The 18,047-nt window shown below is 40.8% G+C and overlaps 1 protein-coding gene across 2 annotated transcripts in view; it reads left to right on the top strand.

Moving 5' to 3' along the window:
- pde3a (phosphodiesterase 3A, cGMP-inhibited) overlaps positions 1–18,047 on the top strand; it is a 413,169-nt gene that overhangs the window by 317,105 nt on the left and 78,017 nt on the right. For both annotated transcript variants that reach the window (XM_068004733.1, XM_068004735.1), the window contains 2 exons: positions 9,553–9,813; positions 11,909–12,066. In XM_068004733.1, the coding sequence (XP_067860834.1) occupies positions 9,553–9,813; positions 11,909–12,066 (419 nt within the window). The remainder of the gene's footprint in view (positions 1–9,552; positions 9,814–11,908; positions 12,067–18,047) is intronic.

The raw sequence follows: 18,047 nt of genomic DNA, 5'->3' as shown, positions 1-18,047 counted from the left end.
TCTGAGTTTAAATGCAGGAGTCTCCTTAGATTACTAGACCCTGTGTTCCAGATGATGGGGAGAGGATTCTTAATGGTCTTCGTCAATAATAAAGTAACTAGAAGCATCATTTTTTCCTTTAACTTAACTTTTATTATTTTTAAAACGTCATTTCCTTGCTGTAGGTTATCGGTTTACTGAATTCCTTATTAAAATGGGATTGGCATCGTTAGCTGCATCACAATGGCCTCCTCCTATGCTGTAATTTCTATAAAATATAGGAACATAGGAACAGGAGTAGGCCATTCAGCCCCTCGAGCCTGTTCCGCCATTCAGTTAGATCCTGGTTGATCCAAACCTTAACTTGATTTACCCGCCTTGACTCCACATCCCTTGACACCCTTACACAACAAAAATCTATCGATCTCAGTCTTGAAAGCTCCAGTTGTCCCATCACCCACTGCCTTTTGGGGGAGAGAATTGCAGGTTTCATCACATGCACAATATGAAATAAGTAAATGTTTAAATTCCAAAATAATTAATATGGGGATGGTTTTATTCCATTTCATTTTTTTTTAACAATGGGGATTTTGTGGTGATAATCAAAGCCACTCTGCTCTCTATAGTTGATGTCGTCACATTCACACTGGAGGAAATAGCATATTCATCCCTCTATGTAAAGGTCTTGCCTGTTGGGTATTGAACCGCTAAAAGTGGTCATCGTGCCATACGGTGTCGGACTTTAGGTGTCCAAAGGGCAATAAATGGTGATTGGCTCAAATATCATGACGATAAAAGATGAAGCAATCACCAATCACTCTCTTGTTAACTGAACGTTGCTGATTGGATTAAGCTATCAGTCAACAAGCACCACCAACAATCAAAGTGAGCCAATCAGAACCTCTATTTTCTAAATAGCTACCAATGAGCAAGCACCAGAAATTCAGCCAATCAAATCGCTCAAAATTTGTTCTCCAACCTGGTGACAGCCACCATCATAATTTCTGATCCAACCCATTCTAACAAGCACATCTAACATAAATGCACAAATAATTGACACCAAAATGATGAAACATGCTTATACAGTTGCCTCTACATTGTTGCAAATCCCTGCAATGCTTTACTTCAGGGGCCAACCTTGTGTCTAAGCCTAGGACTCCAGTTTCCGTGACTTTCAGTGGCTGAGCCAATTTTTTTTTGCTGTGTATCTTGGGGCCCTATTTTCCTTCAATTTTTAATCTTTTTTTAACCTAGTCTTGTATAAAAGACTGGCTCATGCTCCTGTTATTATTAAACAGTATATCTTTGGACTCAACTTGTTCAACACCCTAGAGATCTGCCAGTATTACCTAACAATGTACTCATTGTCAATAGAAGGCTTTCAGTTGTAAGACTGCTGGACATAGTGTTCTAATTCTTGTGGTTTACATTTTATATTATGTAAATATTGATTTAAGTTAATTTAATTTTAAATCTAAACACTTTGCGACATGATTTGAGTCCAGTTTTGAAATTTAAATTAATTTGTCAGCATCCATAAGATGTTAATTTATGGAATAAGCTATCAAGTAACAGTTGTGAGGCTATGGAATGTACTAGTCAAGTTAGTGATTGAAACAAGACCATGGCAACTTTTAAGAATACGTTAGATGGGTGGTTGAAGAAAAAAGGAGATAAAGAAACATGGGAAAAAACAAGCCCATGGGATTAGGATGACTGTTCACGTGGAGAATAACAACAACTACTTACATTTATGTAGTGCCTTTAACGTAGCAAAATGTCCCAAGGTGCTTCACACAGGCATAATCAGACAAAAATGGTCACCATGCCAAAGAAGAAGATATTAGGAGGCGTTGCAAAAACTTGGTCAAAGAGATGAGTTTCAAGGAGGTTCTCAGAGGAAGAGTGCGAGGTGGAGGTGGAGAGGCAAAGAGCTTAGGGAGAGAATTCCAGAGTGTGGGGTCCAGATGGCTGATGATATCTAGGGAGGTGAAAAGAGGGGAGGGGAGTTGCACCATCATACAATGGATGGCCCAACAGGCCTGTTTACGTATTGTAATTTCTATGTAATCAAAGCAGAGAGTGTAATTCTGTTTAAAATGGATTGAGCAATCTGGTAAGGAGACAGATAGATGAAGCTCAGACCTTTCAAAAAGGGGTTAACCTTGTTGCACTACAAAGGCTTTTCACTGTCCTTGGAAGTTCAGTTCAAGTGGTCATGGATTATGTAGTCCAGATATGGTACATAATTCATACAACGAGGAATTGCCTTTGTAACCGAGTACATACCTTCAGTTATTTTCCCACTGACCACAAATCATTTTAAAATCAATGTTTTATGCAATGGCGTGACAAGAAAAATGCTCCATTTCCTGTGTTTCAGTTGCCTTAAGCAATAGTTTGGGGGGAAAAATAAAAGCATTCGATAGTTTCACTGTGGGTCTTTATAAATCATTGTCTGTTATAAATCTCAGAAGACAGTCTCAACATGACGAGAGGTGCCTGGAACATATGCTTTCAACCAGAGTTTGTATTTTCACATGGCTTTTCTCCAAATGTTCCAGGCCAAATTTTAAAAAATTTATAACAGCGCTGGGATGCACTGACCTCCACCCACACCTTGCTGTTGTGTTGAATGGGAGAGAGCCTTGAGAATACACTGTTTGCCACTGCTGACGTATGTGGCTCCAAAGCCCTTATAACAGTAAAGAATAAAAATGTAATTTGGGCCTGCTTCCTTTTCTTTAGATGGAGGTTTTTTTTTAAAAAGCAAGCAAATTGATTAGAGTCAAAAATGAACTGGCTTGTGGATTAAAACACTAGTATAGCACTAAATCAGTCAGAAAGAAGGTCCTAGCTTTGATTATCCCAGGATGTCAAGGAATCGGTGAGGGTGCAGAGGAGATTTACCAGAATGATACCAGGGATGAGGGGCTCCAGTCATGTGAGACACTAGAGAAGCTCAGATTGTTCTCCTTAGAGCAGAGAAGGTTAAGGGGAGATTTGTTCGAGGTGTTCAAAATTATGGTAGTTTTTGATAGAGTAAATAAGGAGAAATTGTTTCCTGTGGTCGGCAACCAAAGGACACAGGCTTAAGATAATTAGCAAAAGAACCAGAGGGGAGATGAGGAGAATTTTTTTCACGTAGTGAGTTGTTATGATCTGCAGTGCACTGCCTGGAAGGGTGATTGAAGCAGATTCAATAGTAACTTTAAAATATATACTTGAAAAGGAAAAATTTGCAAGGCTATGGGGGAAGAGCTAATTGATAGCTCTTTCAAAGAGCCGGCACAGGTACGATGGGCCGAATGGCCTCCTTCTGTGCTGTATGATTCTATGATTCTCAATCTATTATGGGAGCTGATCTCATCTGTGGCAGCAGTTGGGGCTCTACACGTCTTAGGGGCGGGAGGGGCGAAACAAATCAGCCCGAGTTCCTGCTCCTGCTTACTTCTGAGCGGCGCCCACCGCAAAATGTGTGCGTGCAGACAGCAGCTGAGAATATGGATTAAGCTCAGCTCTGGTGCTTTTTCTATCTAGGCTCACACATGAAGACCATCCTTTGAAGTATTGGAGGGCTGCTGGTGTGTACGGAACCGTACCCCAGTGAGGGCCAGATGGTCTTGGGGGAGGAAAGGAGGAACAAAACAAGTGAACTGGCCAAAAGAAAAAAGCAATTGAAGGAAGAAATAATAACCTGTTGATACCATACTCCACTGAAACCTTGGTACATTGATTGAATGCACAAACATAACTCAATGCAGTGCTTGAACAATGTACATGGCTGTTAGCCAACATGTTGTGACCAATTCAGTCGAGGCTTATGCTTTAGAGGCTTTCTACAATGGTGAAATCGGCTCTGTTTAACTTTCATCAAATCACAAAGTAACACGGATGAGGTAAACATTTGGCCAATCTTGGAGCATCCACCTAAAAAGACTTTAAAGTCTTGCAGCATGTAATAGTTTCTTATTTATTTTAGGGTTGTTTTTTCTCTGCTACTCTACCTGTAAGTCCATTCCATGTGTTGATCCCTCTATGTATAAGGAAGAACTTCCTGATAATGGTCCTAAGTTTGCATTTTCCCAGTTTCAACCTGTGTCTCAACTTGTGTCTCCTGTCCTACCGTCTCAATTTAATTTGAGTTAACTTTCCAGATTTACCTTTTCCATATCCTATATACCTCTTTAAAATCACATCTCCGTTCAAGGATGAAAGGCCTGAGTTTCTCCAATGTTTCCTTATAATTCAGTCCTTTGACATTAAGGATCAGTCTCTTGACTCTTCCCTGAACTGTCTAAAACGCTTGATTCACTCCCTTGTGTATCAGTGACCAGAAGTGAACACAATACTCAAATTAGAGCCACCATTCCGTGGTCTTGGCCATTGTCCATGTTCGGGTGCAGGAGCCCTGTTTAGCTCATTCATATTTCTGTGCTCTGGCTGCTTGTTGACTCTATACTGGATATCAGTCTCCTAAAATGATGCTGGAATATGTGCACAGCTAAGCTGTAACAGACAATATCTTGTTCTACAATGTAATAGATGTGCAAAGCTACGGCTTTAAAAGCTATTGGTCTTCTATCTCATCTTGCTCAGCTTCATTCAGGTCTGACCATTAATGTTTTTGCTTTTTTTATATAAGCAGTAAATCGATGGCTTTTAGCTCCTGATTAGGCCTCGCTGCGCTCCGCTTTACGTCATTCAGGAAATGTATTACTCACCAGTCTGTTGCTTCCAATCAAAAGCAACAATCTTACAATATAATGATATGAATTGTGATGCCCTTCATTGGTTTCCATGGCAATCCAATGTTAAGACTTAGAGTACTGAATGAAACCGGGCAGAAATGCAGCAAGTAAAAGCTGAAATTGATCCCACTCTGTAATGTTTTATATAAAAGGAGGCAGTAATTGAGTGCTGTTTTGTGAGAAATATCTTACCTCCTTCTCTCCCCCCTCCCCCTCCAGCCCCCATGATCTAACAAAAGTTAGAAAACCTGAAGTGAGGAAATAGCCACAGAGTCTAATAAGGGATAAAACCCCAATCCGTTACTATATTTGGACATTTGAAAATTTTGGTTTCAAGAAGAAACTGATTGTTCCCATTCAGGCCTTCTCCCAACACTCCACAGCAAAGCGCCGCAGTTTCCATTGGCATGAGTCTCCTACGCTGTGTACCTCACGTTCTTGGGTGTGCCACGCACGAGGGTTGCATGTCACAGGATTAACAATTATTCTTTTATCATGATATTTCACACTGGAGATTGCATCATATGCCCAGCGTGCACTCCTCTCCACTCAAAGGCAAAAAACACCACTCTGTGTCATCCAGGCTAAAATTAGTAGTGAAATTTATTTACAAGATTGATACTTACACAGAAGTAAATGGCATGCAGAAAATAATCGCACAGTACTTGTCATAAACAATATTTTATAAAGTCTGAAAGTAATAGTGACTGATAGTTTGAATCCTTTTTCAGAACTTTTTATTGAGACTTTGGTGAACGTAACTTGATCATTTTTTCATTCCATTGAGTTCTGCCTCATTACCACAACTTGGAAACAAACAAATGAAACAAGGGGACTGCACAATAGGGAAAATCAACCAAGCTGATTTTTGACACCTGAGATCCAAAACAGTCCTTTCCTACTAGACACAGAATTATGTTAATCAATTTTACCATTCAGGTATATCATGACCATCTAGATTTGTGGGGGGTTGTTTGCTTTTGAAACCTGATTACCTGCCTAATTGCTTGGCTGTTCTCAATCAATCAGCTTAGCACTGATGAGACTGCAAATCCAGAAGCACAAGCATCTCAAAAACTTGAGAGTTATGGATGCAGTTCCCTTGTAAGTACAGGCAATCGACAACAGTATGGGGAACCGATTAGACAACTATCAAAACCCACTGCTATCTCTAAGCAGATTTGTGCATTGTCTCACTTCCCCCCATACAGGACGAAAAGAATTGCTTCAATAAGGCAGTCAACAGAGGTCCTTTTTAAATTCACAATATATTGACCTAACTAAAATTTTACTTGCAAAATATGGAGATTTTATGGTTTGAAGTGACATGTGACTCTGCTGTACCTCTGTAAATTGTCTGGGGTAATAGTTCCCTCTAAGTTGAATGACAGGGAGCATTATTTTGTCTTAAACTGAAGGAACGATTCCCTTGTTACAGTTAGGGCTTTATAAACACTTCTCTTTCCACAGTTGTTCTATATACTCTGTGAATGAGGGGTGTCCCTTGTGATCTGGAGTGCACATCTGTTTCTCAGTAACATGGCGCACTGGAATTTATGTAGGTTTCGAACTATGTCAATCAATTTGAATGTGGAAATCTCACATTCAGGACATGACTGATACAAGCTAAATTCTGGACAGTGTTTATGTATCTACACATAAGCCAAAAATAAAGAAGTGTAGGAATTAGGCAATACTAAACAAAAAGGCAATATTACCATACACATACATCTTTAGCCCTACAAAGGAGCATAGTAAACTTTTTTTTCAGGGGGTGAAGACTCCTGAAGAATCCTCATTGTTGCACAAAGTTCTCAGAATGTGCAGAGAACAAATCTCTCTCTCTGCCCTGTATTTTTGGCTTAAATGTAAAGGCAGATTACTGAGGTACAGCAGAGTCACTTGTTGCTTCAAACCATGAAATCTCTACGTTTTGCATGTTTTTTTTTTCGGTGGGTCAATATATTGTGAATTTAAAATGGAACTCTGACAGCTTACAGAAACAAATCCTTTCTTCTTGTATATGGAAAGTGAGACAATGGAAGTGAGACAATGGAACGAGCCTCTCTGGCCCACGGCAAGCAAGAACTTCCATATTTTACTTTGCAGCTGACTTCTCAGCTGAGCTTGACAATATCAATTCCAAAACACAACTGACAATGGAGCTTCAATTGCTCAGCTAGTTGGAGATCAATCAGCTCTGTACTTCAAGCAATTAAGTTACAGATGTTAAAATCTACCTTCATGCCAACACTAGCAAAATACTAGACAACGCTATTGACGAAAGGGCCTTTCATATTTGTTTTAAGTTTAATTCTGGGAGCCCAGTGACTGGGAGCCAGCTCAAGGTATTTCTGTCGTTGAGTTTGGTTCCTGTAGATTGATGGCAGATTTATTGATCTAGTTTTACCTCAGGCCCATAGAAATCGGATTTAACTTCTTAAAACATCAAGGGGTAGAAATTTGTTTTATGTGGTGATGTAAAACAGGCAATATTGCTTCAGCTGCCTGTTACATCCTCCATCAGATATTTGGAACTGAATGTCGAGCAGGGTGTATAATGTACAGTCATGATGTGGAGATGCCGGTGATGGACTGGGGTTGACAATTGTAAACAATTTTACAACACCAAGTTATAGTCCAGCAATTTTATTTTAAATTCACAAGCTTTCGGAGGCTCCCTCATGCAGTTGGCAGGGTTACCTAGTAACGTATGCAAGACTCCCAAGTGAGCTTACCCAGGAATGAGAGGAAGAGCTTACATAACCAAGTGAAAAAGGGATCTACAGTATTTATAATCCCAAAGAGGAACAATGCTAACAAATGAAGTTGAAAGCTAATAAGATGCAACTTAGAGAAAAGGATTGGGAATAGCCTACTACCATGAAGGCTAAATGGTGACCTCCATCTCCCAACAAGATGCAGATGTCCTCAGGGTCATGGGAGAAAACAAATATGAATACTAAATAATAATAGAAGCATTTTGGATTAGGATAATGATGCAAATGAATTGGTTAATTCAAGGAGGAAGCCTCCGAAAGCTTGTGAATTTAAAATAAAATTGCTGGACTATAACTTGGTGTTGTAAAATTGTTTACAATGTACAGAGTATGGAAGCTTTTGATTTTTGACATTTTTGGTGGTATTGTATATGTAAAGTTTAATTTTTTTTTCCCAGTTGCTTCCAAGCCTTTATTCAGAGAGATCAACACAACCCACACCCTAGATCAGCTCTCATATAAATGGATATAAGAGAGTCCCCAATAGATACACACCACCTGAATACAATTGATATTAATTGATATAAATCACATGGATACAATTAACATATAACAGGCGGCCAATGTGTTACCGGCCTTTTTGTATTAGTGCCCGAGGCGGATTTCTACCTCCAGGAGCCAACTCACGGATGGCGGCTCCCAGAGTCTGACTTGAAAGACCAATGAAAAACATTCAAAAGCTCAGACAGCCACACAGAATACAATATCAAGGTTACAGCTGACAAATTGAATTGACAAAGGATTCAGAAAAATGTTTAATGTGTTCTTAATCAAACTAACAGTGGCAAGGGCCACTTGCATTGCAGTGAGCAACATTAATTAGCATCAATTAACTTCAGCTCGGATCAATGGGAATTTCTTAAGAATGTCTCAGAGATACTGCTGGCTGATTCATTTTAAACAGACCAACACCCATTTTAAACTGGACTATTAATGCTTTTTAAAACTATATATAACTATGCCTGCCAATGCAAATACATTTTTGTCACATCACTCCACTGCCAAAGATGGGCAGACTTGGCAGATTTCACAACCTAAGGAAACCATTCTCCCGGAAACATAATTTTTCCCTCATGCAGTTGGCAGGGTTACCTAGTAACGTATGCAAGACTCCCAAGTGAGCTTACCCAGGAATGAGAGGAAGAGCTTACATAACCAAGTGAAAAAGGGATCTACAGTATTTATAATCCCAAAGAGGAACAATGCTAACAAATGAAGTTGAAAGCTAATAAGATGCAACTTAGAGAAAAGGATTGGGAATAGCCTACTACCATGAAGGCTAAATGGTGACCTCCATCTCCCAACAAGATGCAGATGTCCTCAGGGTCATGGGAGAAAACAAATATGAATACTAAATAATAATAGAAGCATTTTGGATTAGGATAATGATGCAAATGAATTGGCTAATTCAAGGTACATTGTTTGAAATTAGCTGTTACCTGCTTTAAGTTTTGCTTGTGATCAAAAGTCATATCTTTGCTGAAGGAATATGAAAGTAGCAGCTAAATTGTATCATACTTTATCCTTATTTTCACCTCCTTATTCACCTTGGTTCACATTTGAGCATTGGTGGATCAATGAGAAAACTAACAAGAAAGATAGAATGCTACTGGGCAGGCCTCATTCTTATTCTGAATTATGGAATAAGGTATTTCATTTCAACGAGCTTTAGTCAGGCTGATTGCAATGCGGTGGATGTGGAAAATTAATCTGAATTAAAACCACAGTTCATGCATTTAATTTTTAGAAGGAAAAGTTTCACGCAAAGGGTAGTGGAAATCTGGAACTCTCCCCCCAAAAAGCTGTTGAGGCTGGGGGTCAATTGAAAATGTCAAAACTGAGATTGGTAGATTTTTGTTAGGGAAGGGTATTAAGGGTTGCACAACCAAGGCGGGTGGATGGAGTTAAGGCACAGATCAGCCAAGATCTAATTGAATGGTGGAACAGACTCAAGGGGCTGAATGGCCTACTCCTGTTCCTATGCTCCTTGTTTGGGCTACAGTTGATGTAACAATGTATTTACATTTTTCATTTTCTTTCAGTCTTCAGGTACCAGTGTCACTGTCGATATTGCTGTGATGGGAGAGGCCCATGGACTAATCACAGACCTTCTGGCTGATCCTACCCTTCCTCCCAATGTCAGTACCTCCTTGAGGGCTGTCAGCAATCTGCTCAGTACCCAACTGACCTTCCAGCCCATCCACAAGCCCAGAATAAATCCGTTACTATCCTTCAGTGAGTCCTATATTTGCTCTGACGCCGAAGAATGCCCGGAAAAGGGAGAGAAGCTCGCAATCCCAAAGGTAAACCGAGAGATGTTATCTTCCATTTTTTTCCTTCTCCTACAATCTAATAACGCCGTAGTGTCCCCATACACAGCAAGATTAAAACAGGAACGCTGTGAAAATTCAACTTATTTTAACTCCCGGCGGGAGCCCACTGCGAGAGAGTATGAGTAGGAGTTAAAATCTACCGGGTCGCCAGTTTAACTGCTCACCCGCTTCTGGCGGAAAGTGGCAGCTGACCAATGGGGGAAGGGTGAAAATCAGGTGGCCTGGAAGCCGGCAGCTGGCATCGGGAGAAGGCTGTCGGCAGCCAGGTAAGTCCGGGAGTGGGGGTGTTCTGTAGGCCTCATGGCTTGGAGGAGGGGGTGGCTGCGGAGCCCGGGACAGTAGAACCGCCTCTGGTTCCCGCTAAGGAAAGTTTTTAACTTTCTTACGCGGGCCTCGCTAGATTCCTGACAGGTTCACCGTGGCAGGCACCCCACGCAGATAAAATTCTATTGGAGTCCCAGGTACATCATGGGCGAGGGGATTTAGGTGAAGCATGAAATTGAGCGAGGACAGAGGTGCGGTGACGTCAGAGGTGAGGGGGCTAAAGAAGCTTAGATGTGGGTTGTAATCACTGTGGGTGAAGAGTCACTCAGTGCAAAGGCGAAGCAATTAGTGTGGGGCTTGGGTGAGCGGTAAACAACAATTTGGTATGTGCCAGTTTTCCCAGGTCTGTAGCGGCCTATCCAGTGGTCCTTAAAGGAACCGCTGGAGGCTGCCGACGAAAAGGTAAGTTAACTTCTTTTGACTTGTGTTTATGTGGAGCCAAGAGGAGTGGGAGTGTTTCTCCTGGCCCCATAATAGTGCTACAGGCCATCTCCGCCTGGTCTCACCCTTCCCCTCAGGTTCTCTGCGGCCCGTCTCCCAAGACATACCTGCAGGCCGGCTCGGTGTTGGAACCACCCTATTTTCCTGAGGTCCTGACCGGGTGTCCCAATGCAGCTTGGCAGTTTTATACAGATGAGACCCGAGGCCCAATTTCCAACCAGCTTCGGGCTGACGTCTTCGGGCACTCATTCCCTCCACGACGGCCATTTTGAGCCGGTTTCAGGCGCTACTCCAATTTCTCACTCGGGTGATTGACTAGTATTGGAAGTTAAAATTGGCTACGTTACAACAGTGACTACACTTCAACGGTACTTCATTAGCTGTGAAGCGCTTTGGGATGTCTTGAGGTCGTGAAAGGTGCTATATAAACGCAAGTTCTTTATTAAACTAGGAGACTGGGATAGAACTTGGTAAGGGGGAAACTGAAAGAATTCTGAAGATATTAGTTGACATGTGTATCAATGCTTTAAATTCTATATAGGTCTATGACAATTCCATTGGAAACCTTGATTATAGCAACTTGCTACATGTCCAGTAAGTGTTTACACATACAGGTGTGGTTAGAATTACCCCTGGTCAACAGTGGAACCATTTTTAGGTGGTAAAATTTTATAAAATTCAATTGGGAATGACTGTGGATACTTCAGGGTCATCATGTTTCATTATCTTCCTCCTTTGAGATAGATTCAACCAATGGAGTCCTAGTTTCTTCAGACAGATCTCCATCTTTGTAAGGATAACCATTGTATCTGACGAAAGAAATGTTTAAACAATTACTGACCTTAACTAGATTAGAGTTGATCAAACCATCAGGCAGATAGATCTGTGGATTTGAAATAGGAAATTTAATGAATAAAATACATGAGCATCCCTTTAGATAAACTGAAAAACCATTCAGTATAATTTGATCTAATCAACTGTTTATTCAATTTACAAAATTGCTGCATTTTTCTTTGTTTAGTTTGCTTCAAGGTGTAATGAAAAAAATCTGTTATCTTGATATTTGATGTGTAATTGGTATTTTATTCCAAAGAGATCGAAAAGCAGTTATTGAAGGGATTTTTTTTTGGAAGAATCAACAAACTGTAATTGTCTTTGTCTGAGATGTTCCATTGTTCTGTCTTTAGGACTGAGCTGAATTAACTTAAGACGGTATTATTCACACATGAAGTTTTTAGTCATGTTTATTGATGATTTCACCTGGACCTACTGAATTTATTTAATCTTTTTATTTCCTTAGCGACTAAGGAGAAGTCTGCCTCCGGGGCTGTTGAGACGGATTTCGTCCACGTGGACAACCACAACGTCTGCGACTGGTCTGCCCACGATGGAGCCCGGGCCTGTCAGGCGAGACCGCAGTGCGAGCATCAAGTCCACTCACGAGGCGCCATCGGGCAGGTACGCTTCGTAAGCTCTGGTACTGCACCACAGTCGTGTAAAATTTATACTTTAACACTTGAAAGTAAATCACATAAGAATGCTAAGAGACGGTAATCCAACTCTGAGCTCCTGCCTCAAACTAACCAGTTAAAGAAAAGCTTTACCACTTTCAAAAGTGGCAGCAGTCCAATAGTTTGCTTCAGTGAATGATCCTGTGACCAATGGAGGCAATAGACTTTAACGTAGTCAGTTGCAAGGTATTACGGGGGAAGTCCCCAATTCGTCCTTGGTGCCCAGAAGATGTGCGTAATGAAAGGGTATCCATTAGCCAAATAGAGGAGGCAAAAGGTTGATGACTCACTCAAAGTTTCCAATCAGTGTGAAGCTATTACCAACAAAACTAATCAAATACTTGGTTATATCTTGAGGGCATTTGAAAGACATTATTGTTCCTTGTGCAGATCACCAGTGAACAGGGAAACATGAAGAATTCTTGGGGCCCGGGACACCAAGAACATTTGGGAACTTCCTCCCCCCCCCCCAACCCTCACAATTCTCCCCCCCCCCCCCCCACTCTATCTGTTAAAGCACAGATACATAAACAAATGGCTAAAGATTAAATATCCAACCTTGCGAAGAGCCAAAGTTCTTCCACCACATCTTCCCTCCTCTGCTGTGAGGTTCCGACGGTGCCTTCCCACCAGAGTCAGGTAACTAAACCTCCACCCGTGCTCACATTCCAGGCACTGCCTGCTATGCATTCCAAATAATGCAACCGGCAGGCAGCGCTATTTAGGTTTATGGTGAGCTGTGTTCATGGCTGCCCTGTCAGGGGCCCCATATTCGGCCGGAGCTCTTGGGCGCAGGCCCCATAGTCCCGTGCATGTATGCGGCCCCGCCGGTGAAGCCGCATTTGGATTTTGTTCCGCTTTTGGTGTGCTCTAACTTCAAAAAGTGATTGATATATTGAAGATGGCTCAGGGAAGAAGATTCTAGGAATTAGGGATCTAAGTTGGGGGTGTCCAGGGCTACATTACATAGAATTTACAGCACAGAAACAGGCCATTCAGCCCAACTGGTCCATGCTGGTGTTTATGGTCCACAGGAGCCTCCTCCCACTCTACTTCATCTAACTCTATCAGTACCTTCTGTACCTTTCTCTCTCGTGTTTATCTAGCTTCCCCTTAAATGCATCAATGCTATTTGCCTCAACCACTCCTTGTGGTAGCAAGAAGTTGCTCCTGAATTCCTTACTGGATTTATTAGTGGCTATCTGAAATTTATGGCCCTCTTATATTTTTATATTTATAAAAATTATATAAATTTACACATTTATGAACATTTAGCACAGTGTTCCTTGAACTGCAGGCAACTCACTCCTGTATCCACTGGTTTGGCCTGTTGAGTTTTTTGGGCCTGGAGGTTTTGAGAGAGCTGTTCCTTTTTCTGTTATTTTATGGTTGGATAAATCCTACATCATAATGGCACAATTTGGCAGCATCAGCAACCTGAGATATATGCATCACTGATTGAAACTTTCCTTTGTAGCCCCTTAGGCTCCATAGTAAACACCTTGTGAGCCACAAAGATAAAAGCTTGGGCACTACTGCTTTAAGTTATGAGAAAGAAGAAAGAAAGAACTTGCATATATACAGCGCCTTTCATGACCTCAGGACGTCCCAAAGCGCTTTACAGCCAGTGAAGTACCTTTGAAGCGTAGTCACTGTTGTAATGTAGGAAAGAATCAAAATTATTAAAGAAATAATGAGGAGAGAATCGTAGACCTGAATTTGTTTTATTTGAAAAAGGCAGATTGACAGCATCCAGGCCTTTAAAATGCTGAGAGGCATAAAATGATATCGATGTAAGCAGACTATTCGACGTAGTATGTTGGTGTAGATCTAAAGGACAATGTTTCAAGTTAATAAGCCTCAGACATTAGCTAAGGCCAGACATTAGAAGACATGTTTCCTCCACAGAATAGTAGACGACTGGAATAGACCCCCAACAAAAGCAGTTGAGAATGAGTTGGTTAACCCCCTGAAGGAGCACTAGATATCTTGGGAATGGGCATTGGAGATTTTAAAGATAGAAAAAGAAAGAAAGACTTGCATTTATATAATGCCTTTCATGACCCCAGGATGGCCCATAGTGCTTTACAGCCACTGAAGCTCTTTTGAAGTGTAATGTAGGAAACGTGGCAGCCAATTTATGTGCAGCAAGGCGATAATGACCAGATAATTTGTTTTAGTGACATTGGTTGAGGGATAAATATTGGCCAGGACTTGAAGGAGAACTCCCCATCTCTTCTTCAAGATGGGATCTTTTACATCCACCTGAAAGGGGCAGACGAGGCCTCGGTTTAAAGTCTCATCCGAAAGACGGCACCTCCGACAGTGCAGCACCCCCTCGGTACGGCACTGCAGTGTCAGCCTAGATTTTGTGCTCAAGTCTCTGGAGGGGCTTGAACCCACGACCGTCTGACTTATAGGCGAGAGTGCAACTGCGGAGACTGAGATGGTTGTATACTCATTCAGACAGGATGGTTTGCGTGTGGACAGTTGAGGAAATGCTGTCCTTCCTTCACTAGTCCTGACCACTGGTCTTGCCCATGTAAAATTCATGCATTGCTGCTCTGTTCCATATACCAGCAGCCTCCACCAGCTTCACCCTAAAGGCAATGGAGTAACTCCAGTGTAGGTGACATTTGCAATTCACGGATGAGCCCCATGATTTGCAGAAGTCATTTTTGTTGGTGCTCATGGTTCACGACACTTTCTATACATTTCAATTTCTCACATGAATCGTCAGCATTCTAAAAAAGCAGAAGGTTCTACAAATTGGGAGAATTGCGAGGGACACGATTGTTGGCAACATTGCAGCTCTTTCTTTGGAATTTTTAGGTTGAGTCAGTTCTTATTTCTAAACCTTCAGTTCTGCAGTCCTGCGTTCACAGGCTGCCCTCATATGGCCTGGTGTATCTTCACACTGTACTGCAAGAAAGGACTGAGATGCACTCCAGTTGGCTAAACAGATGATATGGGAGTTGATGCATGTTACGTGTGAGTGGGTATCTTATGCAAAACATATTTTTGAGATTAGTTTTGCGAAATATATAAAATGCAGTGATTTATAATCCAACCCAGGGTTCCAATGCTCATTTCTCAATGCAAAATGGCCAAAGCCACATGTGAATAGTACAATATTTTACATTTACTCTTAAGTGGTAGCACACCTAATGTCACCTTGTGACACAGTCTATTTGGTACACCATTCGGGCTCAATTTCAGGACTTAAAGAAATATTCTGTTTGCACATATATCATATCTGGCAGGATATCACCGAGAAAGTGAGTTAGTGATGTGTGTAGATATAATTTTCACTGCGTTTCTAAACAAACGCAAAGAAGTTTGCCAAAAGCAATCTTTTAGGACTACTCTGTTTAAAAAAAAATTTACATTGATAGTTTGACACATTTTCATTAAGTCATTATTTGAGTTTGGGAGTATATTTTAATCAATAAATACGAATCACATAGCAAATTTTCCAGGTCATGAGAATAGTGGTGATGGAGCAATGGTGTTATGAGGGACGCTTATAATGAGTATAGTGTGTTGAGGGCAGTAAAATGGATGATGTGTCTTGCTGACACGGAGTCATTGAAGAACACTAATTCATTGAAGAACACTAATCACAGAGGCAGTCTGCATATTGATGCCTGAGGAACATGCAAGCATAATGAATAATAAGTTGAAAAAAACCTAAAGAGAAGCTCCTTTCTTGTTCGATATAGAATCAAAAACTTTTTTCCATTGTTATTCCTTTGGATGCGGGCAACTCTGGCATGGCGGTATTAATTGCCCATCCCTAGTTGCCCCGAGGGCATTGAGTCGACCACATAATTGCAGCCACATGTAGGCAAGGCTGGGTAAGGGCGGCAGGTTCCCTTCTCTGAAGGACGTTAGTGAACCAGTTGAGATTTTACAGTTCAGTCATGTTCTGATACTAGCCCCAAAATTAACAGATTTATTGAATTCAGTTTCACAATTTGTTCAACCTGTGCTTAAATCTATAGATAAACTGCTAGCAATCTCCATGCTCGTGCTCTTAGTTTATTAAACTTCAAGCAGTAAAGAATTAACGCGCAAAGTGTTATGTTGAATCTCTTTGATTATCTTTTAGCTGTATTTTTCAATAGAAATCTATAAACCATATAATTAATAACTTCTTCAGATGTCAGTGTTGCGTTAACCTTTTACAAAGCTACATTTGTTAAAGAAGTACAAAGAATCTGGTGGATAGAAATCAGTGATCATTTTGAAACTACCCAGACTTACTGGAGGTGTTCAGGTTGACTCAGCCGTGGCTCAGTGGGTAGCACTCTTGCCTCTGAGTGAGAAGGTTGTAGGTTCAAGTCCAGAGCTTGAACATAAAATCTAGGCTGACACTTCAGTATAGTACCAAGGGAACACTGCACTGTCTGAGGTATCGTCTTTCAGATGAGGTGTTAAACTGAAAACCTCTCAGGTGGATCTAAAAGATCCTACGGCACTCTTCAAAGAGCAAGGGAGTGCTCCTAGTGTCATGGCCAATATTTATTCATCAACCAACATAACTAAAAACAGATTGTCTGCTCATTATGGTTTGTGGGATCTTGCTGTGCACAAATTGGCTGCAAAGCTCTTTGGGTCATCCTGAGGTCGTAAAAGTTGCTATATAAATGCAAGTTCGTTCTTTATTTGTTGTATTAATATGCGTGGTGTTGAAGATGGAGAGGAAAATGTGAGAAATTAAAAGTGAATCTTGCTAATTATTTAGCTTTTCAATATCTAACTTCAGGGTCATAGCTCCAGATACTTTGATCCATCCATTTCTAATATATTGAATACTCTGGCCAGGCACATACATAAGCTGTGGAGAGGCTGGCCTGACTCACCCTTATGAGTGGTTGATGCATTTTGTATCAAAGCTTTAAACAGGACCTAAACTGGAATGCAAGGGAATTAGAGAAATGATTGTGCTGATCCTTAAAATTCAGGACCTCATATAAAATGATAAATTTCAGCTACTACGTAAATCGCCCACGTGTTTTCAGGCAAACCAATTTAGGTCTTTGCTTCACAGTTTTTTTAACGTATGAGAGAACTGAAGTCCCATAACACTGACATTTTATTAAAAATGATTGGATTAATTAGAATAAAGCAAAGCGCTGCAGTTTCTACCCATTCAGTCTGAACCAGCTGCCCCATTAGACTGATTTAAACAGCCTGGTTTTCCATATCTGTATTACTGTAGCACTTTGACTGGAAGAGAATATTTGAAATCTGATTTTAGTGGAAATGTAGATCATCTTGAAGCTTTTGCTGTAATAAATAATTATGATGAACAGAGCTAGATTAAGATACACTTGGTCCAGTTTCTACCTAATGCCAAACCTAGAAAAGTTTCAATCCTAAACCTACATTCGAGACCATCTTATGTAGAGAGATTGTCTAAATTTAAGTCAAAGTTGATCGTTTTCAATTTATTTCTTTGACTATGTATCTAAATATAGTAAATTTGCAACTGGGTCCATAGTTACTGTTATGGCAGTGCCTTTTTAGAACCATAGAAGTTTACAGCACAGAAGGAGGCTATTCAGACCATCATGTCTGCTTTAACTCTTAGATCGAGCAATCCAAAACTAATCTCACTTCCCTGCTGACTCCCCATAATCCTACATCCGGCGATGAGGATCCCTAATCCTCTCCACCTCTCACTCCTACTTTTAAACCCCATTAAAACCCACCTCTTTGATCAACCTTTTAATCACACTTCCTAATATCTCCTTTGGCTCGGTGTCAATTTTTGTCTGATTACGCCTCTGTGAAGCAAATTGGGAATTTTTTCTATGTTAAAAGTACAATATAAATGCGAGTTGTTGTTGAGAGAGCAAGGTAGTGGGATTTGTTTTTCATAGAACCATATTCTCGTAATATCTGTCCCTATAATCCAAAGGC

The sequence above is a fragment of the Heptranchias perlo genome, chromosome 24 (assembly GCF_035084215.1).
Source record: "Heptranchias perlo isolate sHepPer1 chromosome 24, sHepPer1.hap1, whole genome shotgun sequence".
NCBI classification, from domain to species: domain Eukaryota; kingdom Metazoa; phylum Chordata; class Chondrichthyes; order Hexanchiformes; family Hexanchidae; genus Heptranchias; species Heptranchias perlo.
The sequence above is the reverse complement of the archived record's forward strand: the minus strand, read 5'-3'. Positions and strand labels throughout refer to the sequence as shown.